The sequence below is a fragment of the Ceratotherium simum genome, chromosome 25 (genome assembly GCF_057802395.1).
Source record: "Ceratotherium simum simum isolate JZ-2026a chromosome 25, ASM5780239v1, whole genome shotgun sequence".
NCBI lineage: Eukaryota > Metazoa > Chordata > Mammalia > Perissodactyla > Rhinocerotidae > Ceratotherium > Ceratotherium simum.
In genome coordinates this window covers 6305860-6327299 of record NC_141924.1, presented here as the reverse complement: position 1 = coordinate 6327299, position 21440 = coordinate 6305860, and the positions used below count along the sequence as shown (strand labels likewise).

Genomic DNA, 21440 nt, shown 5'->3' with positions numbered 1-21440 from the left:
TGCACATCCTTCTAGTTGCTGTATGTGGGCCGCGGCCTCAGCATGGCCGGAGAAGCGGTGCGTTGGTGCGCGCCCTGGATCCGAACCCCCGGCCGCCAGTAGCGGAGCGCGCACACCCAACCGCTAAGCCACGGGGCCGGCCCCCTTCCTTCAATTTAAACCTCCGCTCTGTTTCTTTTCCTCCTAGGTACTTGGCCTCAAACTCCCTAATCTTCTAGGCCGTGCAGAAAAGGTGACTTTTCAGTTTTCCTATGGAACAAAAGAAACCTCGTATGGCCTGTCCTTCTTCAAACCACAGCCCGGAAACTTCGACAGAAAGTAGGAAGCCAAACAGATGGTTGAGTACAGTGGCCTGATTTAAAAGTTAAAATAGATGGCTTGTTTGTGAAAAGAAACTTTACAGAATCAGCTGACACTTCTGCGGTGTTACAGCGTGCTCTAGGTTTCCTCGTGGAGGTGAACCCAGAAGTGTGGTTTGAAATCTGTTGATTGAATGTGTGCAGGTCGTGATCACTGTTTCAGCTCTTAAAGCTCTGCCCCGTTGCCTCCTAGTTTCTCCGTGAACCTGTACAAAGTCACTGGGCAGTTTCCCTGGAGCTCGCTGCGGGAGACGGACAGAGGAGTATCGGCCGAGTGCAGTGTGAGTGGCATCTCAGTCTTCCCCTTGTGCCCTTGAGGGAAAACTGAGTGCCTGTTTCGTTCCCCGAGATAGCAAGAAGGGGCTGGGCCAGGAGGGCACAGCCAGGTCCTGGTCTGGTGCTTGGAGAGGCGCCCCTTGTTGCTGGCCTCACCCTCTGTTTTAGCCCTACTGTCGGCTGCTGCCCACCGGGCACCTCTCCACTGGCCGAGGGCAGACTGCCAGGGCCAGACAGTGGCTCAGCTCCACGGTGGCAGCTCCTCTGACCTGGTCAAATTTCTTCTGTGCTCCTGGTTTCCTATGATGCCATCTGTTTGTCCTTCCTCTTATGTGCTAGGAGTGATAGCTTCTGCTAGCCAGCGGAGTCACTGAAAGCTTTCATCATCGGTTTATGCTTAAGTTTACTTCCAGCAGGATCTGACCAAATGCAGCAAATGGAATTACTATCATCTGCCCAGTTTTTGGCTTTACCATGAAGCCTGCTCTTTTTTCCTTCCTTTCTACACTTGTCCTAATTCCTCCACTCCTGTTTGGTTAAGGAGGAAAGACCCTGAGACACATGCCATATAAAAGTAGTTCGCCATGGGTGGTCTTTGGACCAGCAGCATTGGCCTCACCCGTGAGCTGGTTAGAAATGCAAATTCATGGGTCCCACCCATCTGCTGAATCAGCATTGCCAGGAATGGGGAATGGGGTCCAGGAAACTTGCAGCAGCTCGCCCCCTCCCCGGTGATTCTGGTCTGGGAACCAACCCCTGGGCTTGATTCCCGCTGTGCCACCCAGTACCTTGTAGGCACTTAAGACACATTAGCCACTCATGCTTCTCATTCCTGCAGCACCAGGTCACCAAAACTCTGGGCACTCTGAGGTAGACCGGACAGACACAGCTCAGGATGTAGACGTGAGCCCCCCTGAGCATTTGTGCTTCCATTTTCACTCCGTGTGGCCCCTTGCCTTGTCTGAAGGGAGTGGCCCTCGGACACCTGTCTGCCCAGTGCTGGGGATGCAGAAGGGGACACCCCAGCAGACACTCCTCTTTCCGCCTCTGTCTGCGGGTCTCCAGTGGCCCCATACAGCAGTGGGGGGTTTCTCCCCGTCTGTCTCCCCTGTGTCCCCCTTTTATCTCTTTTTTCTAAGCCTTTTTTAAAGAGCAGATTCTTAAGAGAGTAGAAGCACCTTGTTTGTCCACAGGAAATAGCAGAGATGAAAGACATCGGAGTGTTAGAATAGGCTGGGGGCAGGTGCATGGTGGGGAGGAGAAAGGGAGGCACAGAGGACATGCAGCCTGCAGCCCTGAAGCTGAGAGAGGCGCTCCTGGAGGAAAGGACCGGATCCTACTCACTGTGTGTCCTTGGCGCCCACACAAAGCAGGGGCTCATGACACAAATCAAATGCTGCTGTCTGGCCCCTGCCTCATCCTCCTGACAGTGACTCTAGAGACATAAGATGTGTCTCCTGTGAGTACTAGTGTTTCTCCTGTTAAGAGCTGCCCTATGAGGAAGGGGTGATTTAGGTCAGCTCTGCGCCTTGTGCAGGCGTTTGGGAAAGTGGCTGAATCTCACTCAGGTGGCCCGCAGTGCAGGAACGGCAGATGAGCAAGGCTGCCCTATGGTTACTTCTGCTTCCCCGACACCTGGCACGGTGCCTTGTGGGGCTTGATAAGTAATCGTGTTGAGGTGGGTGCCCCCAAGGTCTCACCTGAAATCTGGATGCGGTGTCTGGGCCTTAAGTTGTCTTGCGGGCCTGAGGGCTGCGGAGAGTGCCCCGCGGGGGACTCACTCTGGGGAGTTGAAGTGACCTGGCTTCCTTATAAGGTTACATCATCGTCGTCCTTCCCGAGGTCACCAGACAACGTCGTTCACTGTTCAGAAACGGCCTGGGCATTTCTCTAAGATAGTAATCTAAGACGGGCTGTCCTGGCTTTGGGGAAGGAGGGTCAGGCCAAGAGGCAGGTCCCACTTGCCTGGACCCCGGAGTTCACTTGGCTCAGGCCTCAGGCTGCAGGCAGGATGCTCTTCACTCACATGTGACTGTCTCCTCGCTCTTCTCTGGGGACCAAGATGGGTCATTTGGGTCACCTGCCTGGCTTCAGACCGTAGGTTGGGAGGACTGAGTGCGGGGTGTGTCCAGCTGTCTTAGGGACGGAAAAGAAACCTGTCGGTTTGCAGACAGAGTTGCATGCAGCTTCCAGACAGGTGACCCTGTCTCCTTACCTGGAGGATAGTCCTGCCGCTTTGGGCAGTGTGGCCTGTGATTGCGACTCAGCTTTCTGCCCTTCTCCCTCCTGCCTTCCTCTCTCCATGCTTTCCTCTTCTCTTTCTCCCTCCTGCCCATCATTTAAAAAATACGTATCTTAGGTATTTAGTTAATAATTTAGTGATGCCTCATTGTGAGTCCTGACTGGGGACGATGTCCCTGTCCGTACGGCCCAGAAGGGTTCTCACGTCTCCGTGTGCATTGCAGTTTCCCATATGGAAGACCAGCCACACCGTCAAATGGGAAGGCGTGTGGCGGGAATTGGGCTGCCTCTCGAGGACTGCGTCTTTTGCTGTCCGAAAAGAAAGTGGGCACTCGCTGAAATCGTCTCTTTCGGTAAGGACTTCCCTTATTCGAGTAAAGATTGAGATATTTGGATGCAGCCCTGCTATACATTGCGAATAGTCTTCACCAACCTCGGGACAGGTTGAAGAGCATCACAGATTGGGTGGCGAAAGCAGTGGCTCCTGGTCACTTTGTGAATTTATGTTCACAGCCTCGTGTTATTTTAGTAAATAACGTTGGTGTAATGGGAAAGGTGTGCTTACGAGCTGGCTGTGGGATTTTAGCTTTCAGAAGTCACACAAAGCTGGACGAGTTGACTTAGGTCAGGATGTCTGGCTCCTTGAGAATGAACCCCATGACGGGATTGTGATGTCCCCCCCAGCGAGTGGAGGCTGTTTCTCCCACTGTCCCTGTTCCCTCAGATTGAACGTAGGGATAACGTCCTACCTTCCTCACGGGGTTTTTGTAAAGAGTAAATGATGTAAGAGTGGCGAAGGGCTTAACACAGTGTCTAGCATACAGTTAGTGCTCAATAAGTGTTTGTTGTTGTTTTATAAACCTGATTGAAGTGAAAATAGCCCCAATACAAATCTCTTTCAGCACGCAATGGTCATCGACTCCCGGAACTCTTCAATCTTACCGAGAAGGGGTGCTCTGCTGAAGGTTAACCAGGTACTGTTCCTTCACTGTGACCTCTCCAGGCTCAGTGACCCTAGGGGGACAGGGAGTCACATTTTTGATGTTGAACATTCTTTGTTAATTGTAAAAAGCATTCTAGAATGGCTTGCAGGGGTGTCAGTCCACTCTCAGGGCTCCCAGCCCTGCAACTGCTGCCTGTGGTTCAGTCTTGTGCCTTCACGGGGCCCGGAGTGGGAATAAGGTTCTGGCCTCTGGTGGTGTCACGCAGTAGCCCAAGAGGAAAGTTGCGATTTGATGGGAGGATTTTCTTGATTGTTAAAGAACAAGCCAGGGCCGGCCCTGTGGCTTAGCAGTTAAGTGTTCGCGCTCCGCTGCTGGCGGCCCGGGTTCGGATCCCGGGCGCGCACCGATGCACCACTTCTCCGGCCATGCTGAGGCCGTGTCCCACATGCAGCAGCTAGAAGGATGTGCAACTATGACGTACAACTATCTACTGGGGCTATGGGGGAAGAAAAAAGGAGGAGGATTGGCAATAGATGTTAGCTCAGAGCCGGTCTTCCTCAGCAAAAAGAGCAGGATTAGCATGGATGTTAGCTCAGGGCTGATCCTCCTCACAAAAAAAGAACACGCCAAGGTGGTAGAGACTGTCACTCCTATGCCCACAGGTGCCAGGTGGGTGATGCCCGGGAGAGAAGCCGGGGTGGGTGGGGCACAGGTCCTCAGTTTCAGAGGAGCAGCTGGAAATCAGATTTTCATATGCAGTGTGCCAAATTGTAAAACGTTGGCTAATTTTTTTTTTCCAAACCCTGATTAGGCCAAACAAGCCATATCATCCATGGCAAGCTCCTTAATAAAGTGTCCACGTTGCCAGTGCTTTTCTCTCACACATAGGAATAGCGTACTCTGCGGTCGTTCAGTATGCCTGATGATTCTGTGTCTCTGTCGGGCCCCTGGCACCATCTAGAACAACTAGAATATAGCGGCTAGGGGATGGAAGTGGCCTGTTGCCTTTCTAAAAATACAAAACCGCAAGAGTAAATAGTGATTGCAGTAACACTGTTTAGTAACCTCTGTGGTAAGTCCGCTTGCTCCATTCTGACCTGAGGGTTCTTCCCCGCCAGGAACTGGCAGGCTACACCGGCGGGGACGTGAACTTCATAAAAGAAGATTTTGAGCTTCAGTTGAACAAACAACTCATATTCGATTCAGTGAGTATCTAGCCAAAATGTTGTCGCCTGCATTTCTATCCCTCTTTTTGGAATCTCCTTAGAAAATCGCAGTTCCTGAATATCTAAAGCAGTGACGTGGAAGACCAGAACATTAATGCTTGAAACTGAAGTGCCGATCTTTTCACTTGAGCCGGGATCGAAGATACTCTGGAGAGAAGTGATAATCCTTCTCTTTAAAAGGAATCTCCGTTAGTCATTTTCCGTAGGACCATGTGAGCCCCTTCCCTGGTTATCACCTCCGGGCCGTCGAGGAGATGTGTCTGGAGGACAGAGGGATGCCCTCCTCTCCCTCGTGGGGTCACTTCCAGAGAAATTCTGAGTCTTCACCTTATTTTGCTGGGCCCAGGAATTTCTTTTTTTTTTTTTAATCTTTAATCCAGTTTGGTTTATTTTCTCCTGATTACCTCGGGACCTGAGGAGTAGGTGACCAGATTCTGACCGAGGCAGAGGAGCCCCAGGCTGGGAGACACCTGGCTTATTCTCCAGGGTCCCCAGTGCCTGGGGACTGGAGCCCGCTCTCCGCCCCCATGCTCCCTGCCGCTGCTGCTGTGCCCTTAGCTGCCTGAAAGTGTGGGGCAAGGAGTGAGTTCTGATGAATTGGGACATGCGTCTGTTTCTGAAGTCGTTGGTCCACGCTCCCGTCCGTCCTGGGCGCACTGCATCTGGGTTTGGTTCCTGCCCCTCCCTGCCACTGCTCCTCAGGAGGCCTCTCTCTTGTCCAGTTCAGCGAGCTCTTGGCAGTCCCCTCCGCGCCCTCTCCACAGCACCTGACGCTGTTGTCATTTGTCCCTGTCATTCCTGCCTTCATCCACACCTCAAGTCTCCTTCTCAGGGTCCTTTCACACTTGCCAGTCTTCCGCCTCGGGACTGTCCCCCCTGGATGCCAGCAGAGGTCTCCTGCTCTGCCCGCTCTCCCCGGAGGATTGCGCCCACCCGGGGCTGCAGCTGCCGTCTGTGCTGCGGCTCCCAGAGCGCGCCCAGCTCTCCTTCCAGGCCCCAGATTCATGTGCTGCTGGATGTTTTGACTCCGTCCTTATGGACACTTTAAATTCAGTGTGTCTGAAAGTGTTCAATGTGTCTAACGCTCCGCATAACAGGCCAGAGGGCAGTGGGTGGAAAAGACTATTCACGTGGGTGTGAAGATTGGATCCCAGATCTGAGATCAGGTCACCGCCCCTGAGCTGTTAGAGAGAGGGCCAGTCTCTGAGGGTGGGATTGGAAGCTGCGTGTCTTTGCATCTCTCAATTGTGGGAGCACTGTCACCTCTGCCTTCTTTCACCTGCGACACTGTGTGCCCTCAGTGCCCCTACGTTTTGAGGCCAAGGCAGGGAGGCCTGAGCAGATGGAGAGTCACTTGTCTGGGCCCTGCTCTCCTGCCCCCGTCAGGCCAAGGCTTGTCCCGCTAGGCGTGACCTCTCCTTGCAGGAGAGGGAGCTGCTCTGTGTCGGGACTGGAAGCCATGCCCTGCTTGGGGGTTGGGCTTGTTTTTTGCTTGCGTTTAGTACCTCTTTATTTGAAATTTGGAGTTGCAACTTTTAAAAGTATCCACAAATACTTTGAGCTGTAGTTCTTCAACTGCACGAGCCGGGTGTTCTTCTGCGGCCCTTGTGCCCCCGCCCAGAGCTCTGCACGCTCGACAGTGGCCAGTGACCAGAGATCGGTGCGTTCGCTGTCTGCTCATGCTCACTGGAAGGAAAGAAACGCGGGAAAACGGTTGTTTGTGTCTCAATAGGTTTTCTCAGCTTCTCTCTGGGGTGGAATGTTGGTCCCGATTGGTGATAAACCGTCGAGTATTGCTGATAGGTAAGTACTAATAGAAGAGGGGGTAATGTGCAAATGTTTTCCTTTGGCTCTTTGTGGTTGGTTTCTTACTAGGTATTTTAGAGAAGTTTATTTAGGAGAGCAAATATTGCAAATTTTACTTTAGTGTTTATACTTAAACTAATTTCAAAATACCCAGTATATGTCATACTTAATATTTTTTGCTTTTTGGAGGGGGAAGGAGTTAACTTTATTATGTTAAAAAATTGGTATTCTCTTTTGAGTGTGAAAGAACACAGTTCATACACATTGCATATAAAAATAGAGAAACATTTCAGGAAGTGAAAAAAAAACAATCCTGCACAATGATAAGCAGAGTTAACGTCTGGGACACTTTCCTTTTAGTCTATTTTGTGTGTGTGTGTGTGTGTGTGTGTGTGTGTGTGTGTGTGTGTACATGTAAGTCTGTATACATCTGTATTAAATTGTTGATGTACTGTATTTTGCATACAGTTTTATGTCCTTCCTGCTTCTTAAACAGTTTTAAAGAAATTATAGAGGAAACCGTTCAGCAGGTCATGAGAAGAACTTCATAAGCAGCACTTTAGTGTCTCAGTATTGGCATATAAGTAACACTGTGAAGACTATAACTTTGTAAATAATTTTTGTTCATTTTATTTTCTGAGGAGAGATTCCTAAATGTGGAATTACCATCTCAAAAGAACATGAACATTTTTAAGGCTCATAATGACTGTTGCTAGAGCCTGCTTTTTAGGAAGCTTATAGCAGTTTACGTTATACAGCAGGGTGTGAAGCTGTACTTGCTGCTTTGGAATACTAAGAATTGTTCTTGAGGACAAGAAACTCTTTCTTTAACCTTGCATTAGTTGTGTTAGCTTAAACTAGGTGAGCCTTTTTGGATGGCAGTTCGGAAGTATAAAAATTTTGCATTTCTAAACTCTGAGATATAACAGTTTCACCTCCATGAATCTAATTTACAGAAATACATTTTTAATTGTACAAAGATTTATGTACAAAGATGTCCATCATAGCATTGTTGATCATAGCAAAAATTCTAAAACTGCCAGTAGAGAAATGATTAAATTTAAACACAACTGGGCTAAAGAGACTGTGATTATTAAGAAGAATGAGATAGATGTCCGTGGTTAAAATTCACATATAAGCCTGTTTAGCTGATTGCTCTCTGCTGAGGGACAGAAGCTCCAGGTGCGTGTGTGTGTTTGCAGGTGTAGCACCGGGTCTGGAGAGTCAGCACTCAGCTCAGCAGACTGGGATGCGGTGGGTAGACGAGGAACGGGAAGAACCTTTTCACTTTCTGTGCTTCCTGGATCGTTATTTAATTCTTTTTTGTCAAAAGAGTATGTGTGATTTAAAAAAAAAAATGGAACTTGCTGTTTGTTTCTGTAATTCATGTTAATGAGGTATTCAGAAAGGCTTTGCTTAGATATCCCAAATAGTAAAAACACATTTATAGACTTTTAAACTCAAGTTCAAATGAATAAATTCATAAAGGCCTTTATCTGGCAGGAAAGCCAGAAAAATAATGCCCTGTTGCCTGTTCCCTCTGTGCTCTCACAGACCCATGGAATGCTCTCAGCACTCAGAGGTGGCCCCGCAGGCCGGCAGGAGGCTGTGGGGCATCAGCCAGTTGTGGCTTCCGTGGCGGCCGTGTTGGAAAGATTATACACAGCTTCTCTTGTCATTTTAATTCATTATTTAGTAATTGCCGTGGTCTAAAATCGGGTTCTGATAAGCTGTTAGATTTTATAGACAGTGGACGGGATTTCTAAGTAATTTTTTATTGATGCTTTTCATTTTATTCAGATATAGTTTAAAAGAATACGGTAACCCAGTGCATTAAGGAACACAAGAGAAATTCGTTTTTTTTTAATTGTAATACTTTTTTTTCCTAATTGAAAATTGTTGTAGAAAATACAGAAAACATTTAAAGTAACAATAATTCTATTCTGGTCTGTTTCCTTCTAGTATTATTTTTCTCTTTTTGTAAAATTGGGATCATACTATGACAGAATTTGTATCCTGCTTTTTTTAACTTAATATTGCATTGTGAGCGTGTAAAAGTCCATTTTGAAAAGGAGCTGCATAATAAATTCTTACAGACAGCAGATCATTGCTTTATAACGGACAGTCCACCCCGTCCCTCTTTTCTAAAGAAGTGTCTTTATTTCTGCCTTGTATCTCACCTACATCCCCAGAAGTTTGAAGTGTTTCTTTAGATGTTTAGATTTTGGTTTAGATTAGAAATTTGGATTTTTATGAAATTCACCTTACTTCTGTGCATCTTCCCAATCCTTAAATGTTGTGCCACGTGAAAATGTCATCAAAGATCCAGTACCACACGTGAGCCTGACTTGTCTGCTCCCTGTGCTTTCCTTGTACAATGTAGACCTTCACCGCTGGCTCTCCTCTGACGTCTGCCCTTCTGTTCCAGGTTTTACCTCGGGGGACCAACAAGCGTGCGCGGGTTCAGCATGCACAGCGTTGGGCCACAGAGTGAAGGTCTGTCGTTCCCCACAACACCACCAAATCGAAATCAGGGTCACATCTCATTTTTGAAAGCATGTATTTGTTTAAATTACTACAATAATAGATGTTTATATTTCAGTGCAATGGGGTTAGCACCTAACATGGCATCTATCACACAGCAGACATGGAAAGATATCTCTGGGGGGAATTGTAGAAAAATGAGAAAATATATCCAAGCAAAAAATACACGACGGTGACCTGCGATCCATTGCACAGAGATGACGCGTGTGAGCGTTCTCTTGTTTAAGCACACGTGTCTTTATGCTCTGGTGTTGTTTGGTTTACATAGTGCTTTTTAACCTGTTTCTCCGACCATCCCTCAACAATATATGAAAAAAGTTTTTATAAGAATAAATACTTTATCATTTTTAATGGCTGCTTATTTCATCTTATTGATATACTATAATTTTTTTAAATTGATAGACTTTATTTTTGAAAGCAGTTTTAAGCTTACAGAAAAATGAGCAGAATCTACTGAGTTGCTGTGTACACTCCATAGCGTCCTCTATTATTAACACCTTGCATTACTTGTTAGAATCGATGAGCCAAAATTGATGCATTATTACTAAATTCCATAGTTCACATTAGGATGCACTCTGTGTTGTCTAGGTCCGTGGGTTTTGGCAAAGGCATAATGGCATGTATCCACCATTACGGTATCATACAGAAGTTTCACCACCCTAAAATCCACCACGCTCCACTGACTCATCCCCCTAATCCCTGACAGCCACTGGTCTTCTACTGTCTCCATAGTGTTGCCTTTTCCAGAATATCATATGGGTGGAATCATACAACGTGTGCCCTTTTCAGACTGGCCTCTTTGACTAAGCAGTATGCATTTAGGGTTCCTCCTTGTCTTTTTATAGCTTGATAGCTCGTATGTTTTTATTGCCGAGTAATATTGCAGTGTGTGATCAGACCGCAGTTTGTGTATCCAGTCAGCTATTGAAGGACTTCTCGGTTGCAGGACATCCAATTTTGGCTGTTATGAGTACAACTGATAAACATTCACGTGCAGGCTTTTGTTTGGACAGAAGGTTTCAGCTCATTTGGGTCAATACCAAGTAGTGCAGTTGCTGGATCGCATGATAAGACTACGTTTAGCTCTGTAAGAAACTGCCAGACTGTCTTCCAAGATGGCCGTACCGTTTTGCATTCCCACCAGTAATGAATCAGAGAGAGAACCTTTGTCATGCTTAATTGCTGCATATTTCATCTTATTGTCATACTATAACCTTTTTAAACCAAATCTCAAGTTTTGGACATTTGGTCTGTTTTATTTTTTATACAATCAACGTAACAGTGAATAATCTAACTGGATTTTTGTGCTCATGTATAAGTTTTACTTTATGATAAAAAGTTCTAGATGTAGAATTGCCAGATCAAAAGATTTTGAATATTTTTAAGGCTTTCTGCTGCTTTCTAGAAAGCTTGTCCTACCCTCTCCAGCAGTGTGTGAGAATTCCTGTTTTCTGGAACCCTCTCCAACCCTTGATGTTATATCAGAGGTATCTCCACGTGCTGTTAAAAACTTCAAAAACATCATTTAAATAGATGCATATTATTCATTATCAAATATTCTACCCTGATTCTCTTAACTATTTTTTAACACCTTTGTTGTTTCCATTTTATATTATTATAAATAATGACTGCCCTGTGCATAAATTTTTGCACAAAATATGGATTATTTCTTTTCATTTGTTTTTAGAGTGCTTTTTTAGTGTCATTTTTTAAGAAAAGTAGCAATTTATAGATAGTTTTATTTTTTCATTATAAACAAGTATTATATAGTGACGTATGAAAGTTTAGGAGTCTTCCACTTGCCTGAAAATTAAAACACAATGATTATCCATCTAATGACCTATCAGATAGGCTATTGATAAGATTTAAGGGCAAGAATGTAAACTGCCGTTAACTTTTTGTCAAAACAATTTGACGATACGTATCAAGAGCCTAAAATATATACTTACAAGGACTATTAATAATAGCCCCAAACTGGAAACTGGAAACCCAAATGCCCATCCACAATAGAATGGATACACACGTAGTGTTATCTTCACACTGTGGAATATTATACAGCAATGAAGATGAACAAGTTACAGCCACTGGCTGAATGATGGCATGAATAGCCTCAGAAACATGCAAAAAAAAAAAAAAATGCCAGACCCAGAGGATGCGTACTGTATGATTCCGTCTGTGTGAAGTGTGGAGACAGGCTAAGTGAGCTATGCTGTCGGACGACAGGGTGGTGCTTGCACTTGGTGTGGGTGGTAAGTAGTGATTACAAGGGAGAACAGGGCCTTCCAGGGGCTGCACATGTCTGTTCTTGATCTGTGTGCTCATTATGTGGGTGTGCCCCGTGGGTGGAAATGCACTGAGCTGTACACTTAGGATGTGTGTACTTTTCTGTATGTATATTATACTTCAAGACAGGGTTTAAAAATTTGTGTGTGCAAGGAAACTCATCATGGGTTAATGTTCACTATCAAGAAGTTGGACACCCATGTGACAATAGATGAGGAATAGATCATTATATTATGGTACGTGTATGTGATTATTCAGGCGTCAAAATCACATTTTTGAAAAATTAAAGTATTAGAGGAAAGTGCTTACAATACATTAAACTAAAAAAAAAAAGCGGGACTGAAAGATGTAAATATAAAATGACTCCCATTTTATTTTCTTATTTAATTGTTCATTATAATTCACTGGATGAAAGAACACCAGGATGTTAGCTGGTTATCTCTGAATGATAGAAATTAAAGGAGATTTTCCTTTTTTCTGCTTCCCTGTACTTTTCAGATTTTCTACAATGAGCATATTACTTTTATGATCAGAATGAAATAGGTTATTTAAGAAAAGAGATGAGCAGTTGCTGGGAAACAAAAAACAGACACAGTTGCCCTCCTGTTATGTGTCTGTTCTGTTTCCCCTTGAGCTTCAGTATTAAAAGGGAGGGAGGGGGTGCTGGAGGCTTTACATGAATAAGCAGTTCCTTCCTTGAGGCTAATCTTGGAGACAGCTCATTTTTCTTTTTCCTGGTCTGTCATTTTGTATTAAAGGGGACTAAGACACTTTACAAGTAATATTTTGCAACTAAATATAGACGTTTCAGGGTTTGGAGGTTTTTTGCTGGCTTTGATGTTGTGGCTCTTGGTAGTTAAAGTGGAATGGATAGGAGCATTTTTAGAAATAATGCACATGTGTAAGCTCAGTGGATAGCCTTGAATTTTGGCAAAATAACCTTTGTCCAAAGGGGGAAAAATAAAACCCAAGTGGTCATGAACCTTTAAAAACTAGCCTCTTTGCAGATGTTGAGCTGTTTCCTCGTATAGTGAGTAGCAGACTCTGTGCCTTCTGATTAATAGCATGTACGGCCATTTCCAGAAACTGCAGACATTTTCTCCATTTTTTTCTCTCTATACTGTGGTCTTGAAATTTTTGCAAAATAATGCATTTCATTTGCCAGGTGGCAGTGATCTGGTAATCTGCAGGTGTCGATAAAGTGAATTCCATGAGTTCACTTTATTTTATTCCAAGCATTTTGCAGGTATGATAAATTACTGATTTCATTCTTTCCTAAATTACACTAGCATTTTCTTTTTCAGTTCAAGCAAATTATAAAACAAATGAGGAGAAAAGGAAAGATTATTTAACATGAGGGCAACAGCATCGGGAGTCAGAAGAGGGACTAGTCACGGAGTTGAGCACTGGGTGTTATGTACACAGCATGCATCTTGCTTATATACATTGTGGGGTGTCTGTGTGATTTTAAATCTGTGAGACCTTGTTTTTCTTCTGTGCCCTTCCTTGATTAGGAGACTACCTGGGTGGAGAAGCGTACTGGGCCGGCGGCCTACACCTGTACACCCCGTTACCCTTCCGGCCAGGCCAGGGTGGCTTTGGAGAACTCTTCAGAACACACTTTTTTCTCAACGCAGGAAACCTCTGCAACCTCAACTATGGTAAAACTTGGATTATATAGAAACCGTTGTGGCACAGTTGACTTTATGTTTAAGAGCATGGCACACAAGTGGATGTCTGTCTTTTTAGATTACATAGTCTTTAAATTTAGGGACCAGACCTTACTTTAAAAAAATTCCTGCCACACCTGATCAGTGTCCAGAATAAAGTTGCTGGTTTAGTGAATGAAACATGCATGAAAAATCACCACCTAATGCTGTCTTGCAAAGAAGGATCCAGTCATTTATTCCGCAGACGTTTCTAGAGCACCTGCTCTATGCTGGTCCTTGTAGCCACAGTGCTGAGTGTGAGTTGGTCCCTTCCTCAGGGAGCTCAGGGCCACAGGAGACTCCACAGGATGGATCCAGCTTGGGGGTGAAGAGGTAGCTGGAAAGCTTCACTGAAGACAAGACCCTCAAACCGAGCCTGGGGGTAGGGCTTCTCAGCGGGCAGGGGCTGGGGAGATGCCATTGCAGGCAGAGGGAGTAGAACGTGCCAGGCCCAAAGGCTTGCGGAGGCCTGGCTTCTTCTGGGGCGGTGAGTGAGCGTGGTCCCAAGCCCTCTCTCGATTTCAGTCCTAATCTCACTTAGTGCATTCTCCTTGAATACCTAGGTCTGGCTTTAAAAATTACTAAGGCCACATAGCAAGGAAGAGTGCCAGGGCTTGTCTGAGGACAGCTTTGGAAGGACAGGGGCCACACACTGTTGGTCACGTCCCCTTTTCTCTTTTCAGGGGATGGCCCCAAAGCTCACATTCGTAAGCTGGCTGAGTGCATCCGCTGGTCTTACGGTGCCGGGATCGTCCTCAGGCTTGGCAACATCGCCCGGCTGGAGCTGAATTACTGCGTCCCCATGGGCGTGCAGACAGGTGACAGGTAGGTGCTGGGAGTTCTCCACAGCTACGTTGCACTCTCTAGTAATGTTATTTTATTTTCGACGTGGTTAATCATTTCATCAGTGGCCTTTAAGATTCAAGATTTTAGGAGAAATTGAATAGTTAGCAAAAGAATGAAAATATATGTATGTTTCTCCATCGAGTTTGGAGGAAAAAAATGTGCTGTTTTCCCATCCCACCACCTCACACTGTTTGCACTTACTGTTGCCGAGTAGGGGGAGCTCCTTGGGGTCTGGCCGGAGGAGTTGGCCAGATGTTGCCGATCCTGCTTGCTGCAAACAGAATGAGGTGTCTCCAGGGGTGACTTCGCAGGCCAGGAACTGAGGCTGGAGTGGGCGAAGCTGTGCTCCCGGCTGCAGAGGACTCCCTCTCCAGAGCCTTCTCTCAGCCGCACAGGAGCCCACCGTCTTGGCCTTTCTCCACCCATAATCTCACTGAGCAAGCTTTGCTAGATGTTACATGGATGAGTGTGGTGTCAGGCCATTTAGAGTTATAGAAATTCATTCCATTTCTTGTATTATTTGGTCTGCGTTGTATACATTTAAGAAAATGCAGAAGTGTTGTCATTGTAGTACGTGTTAATCATCTTGGGCTGCTCTAACAAAATACTGCAGACTGAGCGGCTGAAACAACAGGCATTTATTTCTCACAGTTCTGGAGGCTGGGAGTCCAGGGTGCCGGCAGGTTTGGTTCCTGGGAGGGCCCACTGCCTGGTTTGCAAGCTCTCTGGTGTCTCTTCTTACAAGGACACTGATCCCACCCTGGGGACCCCACCTTCATAACCTCATCTAATTACCTAATGAGATGTGGTCGCCTAATTACCTTATCTAACCTAATCACCTCCCAGAGACCCCCACCTCCAAGTACCATCATGTGGGAGGTTAGGGCTTCAGCGTATGAATCTGGGGGACACAGACATTCTGCCCATAACGTGGTGTCTATATCATCTCTTCCTATTTTCATGCTTAGACAGTCAGTACTCTAGGCTACATTTTTTCTCTTCAGTTTTCCATCTTCACTTACGTGGCCACCAAATGGTGGCGCCGTGGGAGTCACAGCCCGGGTGTCAAGCGTGAAGTTGTAGTTTGTCTTGCTTTAGGGGAACACTCTACCCGTTTACTCCTGCCGTCTTCTACTTCAGTGCAGGGGGTGGTGGTGGCCACGTTAGCGAGCTTTTAACAAAGCCTCAGGGCTCAGGTGCAGGCAGTGTCTGCCCTCCAGGTCCGTCACGGTCCTCGGTTTTGTCAAGTCTGCTCTTTACCGTCTCGCTGGATGCTGAGTCAGGCTGCAGAGCTGCCCTGGCCCCTGGGATGTTCGAGCCCTTCTTTGCAGTGCCCTCACAGACAGCAGCTGCTCTGACGACAGTCAGCTCACCTCCACACCCTCCCTGTTCTCTGCGTGGAGCAGAAGCTAACGGGTCTAGTCGCACGGGCTGTGTGCGCACTGGAGCCCAGCTGCCGGGCTTGGATCCCGCTTGGCCACTCTGGCTGTGTGGCCCGGAGTGAGTTACTTAACCTCTCCGGGTCTCCATTTTCATGTCCAGACAGTGGGCGCTAATGATAGCGACTACTTTGCAGGTTTGAGAACTAAGTGACTTAATGCACACAGAGCACTTCGAGCCCCCAGCGTGTTGTCAGTAGATGTCGGTGATCTTGCATGTTGTTGCTACTGGTCTACTTGCCGGGCCAGCTTTTCACATAGGAAACAAACAGTGTCCCTTGAGGAGGCGTTTCCCCTCTCTCTGCGCATGGGCGCTGTGTGGCTGCCCCCTGGCTGATGTGTCTGAGTCACGCCACAGATGGGATGTTGTGTCCTGATTTCAGAGACAGTGAAATGTGAATAAATGGGCACTTTTTTCCTAGAGCAAGTTTTGTGCATTGGATAACTTCTTAGCAAAGATTCCCCAAACCTTTATGATCTTGGGTAAATGAGGCTAGTTTTGCAAGTTGCTTTCTGCAAAGCCTGATTCCCACCACAGGTGTGAATGCGGGTCTCCCTGGCCTAACAGCCAGGTGCTAATGGAATCCCTGTGGGAGCACCAGAGGTGCGGAGCATGAGCCTGCTCCAGCACGGACACCGGGATGCGGTCGGGTGTGTGTGATGAGGCCACCCAGGCCTGCGGTCCTCACCCTGCATTGTGCTCCCACTCCCCTAGGGTCTTGGTAAGACAGACACTCCTTCCGTCTTGGGTGGGCCTCAGACGCTGCGTTTCTAACACGCTCCCGGTGAGGCTGGTGCTTGTGGAGCAAGCACGCTTTGAGTGTAGGGAGGGTCTGACTGACCCCGTGTCTCTTCTGAGAGCAGTTACGGCATTCTGGGGAGGGCAGGCGATCGCTGGGATTTAATGAGTGCTTACCTCGTGTGAGACGGCAAGCCGAGCGCTTGATTTCACTGTGCCGCCTCACCCCAGCTCTGTGCAGTGGAGGGCGCTTCCCCTTTCCGCAGATGAGGAGACAGCTCGGCCGTGGCAGCAGTCGGGCCAGTGGCGGAGCCGGGCTGTAGCGCCAGCCTGGCTGAGGCCACGGCCTGTGCTTTTTCTCCTGCACCAGAACAAGCAAACAAGAACCGCCGCACACACCCCCTCTTCTGAGAGACCGCGTGCTGAGGCGAGGCTCCTTTCGTCCCCACACTGGGTTTTTGGCACCTTGGGTATTCACTGTAGAAAGATAAGAATCAGCTCTCTTCCTTGCTTATCTCCTTGGTCAATTTTTTGGTTCACATTTCAATTCTATGCTAACTTCCCTGTCTCAGAGAATACACAGGGTGTTTCCATGACGATCAGTCGGTGTATATTAACTGTGTTTAATATTAGTCCAAATTATACAAGTAAATACATTATAAATTTTTTTTATTGTGAGGAAAACTAGAAGTGCATGTAGGTTTTTAGCTGGAGCTGTACTGTCAGTTTCACTGTAATGACCGTTGAGAACTGACTGTTGCCCTCTCGGCTGGCGTTGAGACAGCAGCGGACTGCGGGTGGGGCTGCACGGCCGGCCCCTGCCCTGTCACTCCCTGGCCGTATGACTTGGGGCAAATCCAGTCCTTGCGACTGAGAGGTGGGGTGCCTCCCCCCCGTGTGCTGCCGTCCCTGTGGCTGCAGTGTCGTTAGAGGCCACCGGGTGTCAGTGTGCTCTGAGAATCAGGAGCGCTCTCAGGCCCTGCCTCGCTTACCCTTTCTCACGTAAGCTTTACACAGAACAGTTAGGTTCACCTTTCAGCTTTGCCTCTCCCTCCAGGTTAAATTTGAAGTGTTTCAGAGATTAATTTCAAATGTGATTTGTCCTGGAAGGAAGCAGCATGCTGTGCACTGGTATTTAAAGACCAGAACAGGAGGAAGCTCCTCTGCCCCGGGCTCTATGGGAGCTCCGGGCTTCCATCGTGGCACTTGCGGCAAATGTTAGTGTACAATGTCCCCTGTGTAGGGTCAGCCTGGTACCCTTGAGTGTGGCGCTCGCCTTCACTCCGTCTGTGGCTTTGAAGTTTTATCATCAAAATTGGAATTTCAGGAAGTTTGAGTGATGTTGCCAGAATTTAATCTTTGTTTCTAAAGTTAGGCACCTAGCAGGATGGGGAATTATATGTGTGCAGATGATCCATAGATTCCCCCCCATAGTTAGTGCAGGCACTCTGTAATTAGGATTCAGACCTTTACAAAAATAGAAACAGTTTTGAAATGTTTGCTAAATTTTAGACCAGAGGTGATTTATGGCACTGTTATCTCTGAGATCTAACAGCATTCTGTCACTCCGTGTCGTACTGAGTGCCGTCCCTGGAGACCTGGTGAGGAATCAGGGGGGCTCACTGGGAGAGCAGCTCACAGTTAGTAATGGAGAAAGACAGGAAGAGGGATCATCTTGGCTGGGAGGGCATGGAGGGCCTCCTGGAGGAGGTGATAGCCGAGCTGAAGCTTTGTGAAGGACAGCTGAAGACTTGCAGGGGAGAGCACTCCAGGCTACAGAAGAGCTGGAGCCAGGGTGTGGGAGCATGAAACGCCAGTGGTTGCCAGGATATGTCATTCTGCAGGAGCAGAAGTGAGGGGGGGAGAGGCCCTTGAGTGCTGGCTGGAGGGCCGGAGTTCCGTTCACTCCCTTCTCCCACCATCTCTGCCTTCCAGTCTCTCTGGCCTTTTCCCTTCAGGCACATGCCAAGGGCTTGGAGTTCTGGCCCTCGTCTGCCTGTTCACTGCCGAATTGCCTGTGCTGAGACCTGCGCCTGGCGTTCCTGAGTGATTGCCGGGGGAAGGGGCGGGAGCCTGTTGAAGACGTGTCACTCCTGACGCTGGGGGACTGTGCATAGGCACTGAGGGGTGAGCAGCAGGAGGGTGCCCGGCCCCTGGCGTGACCTTCATAAGACCCCCGTGGCGGACCTGGCAGTGCCGGGTTGGAGGCAGGCAGAGAGCCGGCAGGGAGGCCTCTAGGGTGGCACTGGGGTGCAGGCAGCCAGGCCTGCCCCCTGACTGTGACGGGGGCAGGGGGAGACGGGGAGACACGTAGGACTCTTTTTGAGGTGCCTCCTGAGTCAAGTAACAAGAATACAGACACAGTGGACACACGACAGAAAGATGGAGGTTTTGGTGAGGCCGTCTCAGTGCGCCTGGAGTTATGTAACTCTGCGACGCTGCTCTGAGTGTTTGCAGTGGGTGTTGCTTCTGTGACGTGTTCGTCTGGTCTCTGAACATAAACCTGTGCTTGTCAAGTTGTTGAATCTGTTTCTGCTTGGAGTAAATGAGCCTCTGTGGGAATGCCTGCTAGTTCTGAAGTATGTCAGCCAATGCCTTGCCTTATTTGTCACCTTGTAGCTAATTTTCAGACATTTCTAAATAGTGGATGCCGGCATAGGCCACTTTTATGGACCCGATAGTGTGAAATATAAAAACAGATCATTTAGATCTGAGCAGAGCTAAGTTGTACAAATGCAGTCGCAGTTTTGATTGTAGATCTTCACCTTTCAAGGACATTGGTGTGGTTGACTCTGGGTCACAAAGGGACTGCAACTGTCCCTTCTGGTCACATAAGTTCTGCTGGTGCCGTTGGCTAATGACCCTGCAGAAGGTCGGCAGCAACAGTAATGATTATTGATCTTGGCTTCCTGAATAGATCAGAGACTTTGTTCCCTCGCTCGCAGTCAGGTTGAAAAAGAAAAACTTCATAGCTCACAATTCCTCAGAGCGGGCGAGGGCACAGGTGTTATGACAGTAGAAATATCAACTTTCCTTTGGATGAAGGAGCTGTTACTATTGTCCAGTTTTTCTAGAAATTGTCCAGAACTTGCAAAGACGCTGTGTTCCACAAACGTCAGCTGCTGTTTGAGGCTCAGAGTGTCGTTTTCCTGGAAGCTTGTGCTCCCCGGTGTGTGGGTCCTGGGTTAGGCTCTCTGTCCCATCTACAGCACTACTCTGGCCGCCGAGCACAGCGTCCAGTGGGCCAGCGTGGGGGTCCGTCCTCTACACCGCGGCGTGGTTCGCAGCCCGGCTGCGCACCAGCATCACTGTGGGATCTCAGAAATACAGGTGCTGGGCCAAGGCCCAGTGACTCTTGTTCTGAGCGTTCCAGAGTATGATGCAGGCCGTCGTGGAAACAGGGAGCCCCACAACTGTGCGTCCTGCGCGGTAGCCGGGGCAGCGAGGCCTGTGGGCGCTCTGGTCAGGGTCCAGGGCCCTGCTCTGCTCCTCCTGCTGTGTCCGTAGTCATCTCCTCACCGCTCACCCTTGTCGCTCACCAGAACACAGGCTCAGTGGGCTGTTAGCAGGTTATCAACAACATTCGGAATAAAGCTGCAGAACGTCGGCTTGTAGCAGATGTTGCAACCAACGTGAGCTCGTTGTGTCCTTCCTTTCCTGGGTCTGGAGCAGGTTTATGAGGCAGTCAGGGTAGGCTCCTGCGGGGCTGCGGATCCTGCTGTCGTCATAAGCCCCTGGGACCCTTCTAGGGTCTGTCCCGGCCCCAAGTTCTGCCATCCTTCCTGGTCTTCCCTCATCCTCTCTGTCCTCCCTGTGCCCTCTGCATCCTCCCTGCTCCGTGTTCCATGTCCTCTCTGCCCTCCCCATCCTCTCCGTCCTCCCCACTGCCTCCTCCCTCCCGTCCTCCCTCCTCCCCGCGTGCTGTGCTTTGCCAGGTGCCCTTCCAGAGCCACTTCTGTTGCTTTCAGCCAGGACACCTCTCTTATCACCACTCAGCTCTGCACAGAAGGTGCCTCACAACTTTCCTCTTGGCTGGTAGCCTCAGAAATAAACACAAAGCTGTTTCTTACCCGCAGAGGTTTTACTGTTCATAAGCACCTCTCTCCCAGGTCCTTCTTTTCTCTTTGTGCCACTTGGGTCGGGACTGGGGGAACGGGAAGGAGGTGAGGAGGGAGCACCCAAGGGGGATTTGTGTCTGCATTTCGTTCCCTTTTTCCGTTCTCCCAAGGCTGCTTAGACCAGGACAGGAGGAGCCCGGGGCCCTCCGGGAGCACCGGGCTGTGACTGGCGGGCCCCTCAGGAGAGGGCGAGTCCAGGACGGGGTCTGCTGGAGGCAGGGCTGCCTGTTTATGGAATTGTGCAAGTGGCGGGGCAAGCAGAGAGACCACAGGGTTGATTTCCTGCCCTTTTTCTTTCCTTCTTTTAGGATATGTGATGGCGTCCAGTTTGGAGCCGGGATAAGGTTCCTGTAGCCGGCACACAGCGTCCTGCAGACCCTCCAGGGGAATCTCTGACCCTTGGGCCGCAGTGGTCACTCGGTGCCACACACTTTCTCTGCAGTGAGCACGTTCGGGTGACTCATTGACTGCAGTCCTTGTGCAGCCGTGCTAATAAATGTTCAAGACAAACACTCAGATGCAGCCTGGATATGATTTGCTTTCCCCAGCTGAGTGCCCCATGCTGGCTTTTCCTGAGGACCACGCAGGGGATGAGGCAGGTGAAGTCGCCCTGCGTTCTGTCACGTGTCCCTGCCCAGACGGAAGGTCCTGTCAGACCGTCTCCAGACTCCTGTTCATCCCGGACTCTTGAGTCTCAGTGTTTGGTTCCCATGTACCGGAACATTCAGCAGAGCCCCAGAGGACGCCCTGGCCCGCTGGTGGAGGGCGTGGGCGCTCTGGCTGGATGCGCTGAGGGAGACCATGCGGGCCGGTGCTGCAGCCACGGCACCAGGTGTTCGTCACTTAAATGCGTGTGTCGTTAGGGACACTGAGGCAAAGAGGGGCAGTGTGTTCTCTAGAGGGTAATAGC

At 48.5% G+C, this 21440-nt stretch overlaps 1 protein-coding gene across 1 annotated transcript in view; it reads left to right on the top strand.

Moving 5' to 3' along the window:
• The window catches only part of SAMM50 (SAMM50 sorting and assembly machinery component), a 34296-nt gene extending 13250 nt beyond the window's left edge, over positions 1–21046 (top strand). Inside the window, exons 6-15 of the mRNA XM_004437965.3 lie at positions 188–318; positions 553–640; positions 3101–3229; positions 3779–3850; positions 4939–5025; positions 6779–6849; positions 9281–9348; positions 13194–13340; positions 14072–14213; positions 20839–21046. Coding sequence (XP_004438022.1) covers positions 188–318; positions 553–640; positions 3101–3229; positions 3779–3850; positions 4939–5025; positions 6779–6849; positions 9281–9348; positions 13194–13340; positions 14072–14213; positions 20839–20884 — 981 coding nt within the window. The 3' untranslated portion in view covers positions 20885–21046. The remainder of the gene's footprint in view (positions 1–187; positions 319–552; positions 641–3100; positions 3230–3778; positions 3851–4938; positions 5026–6778; positions 6850–9280; positions 9349–13193; positions 13341–14071; positions 14214–20838) is intronic.
• Positions 21047–21440: the final 394 nt, after the last annotated feature.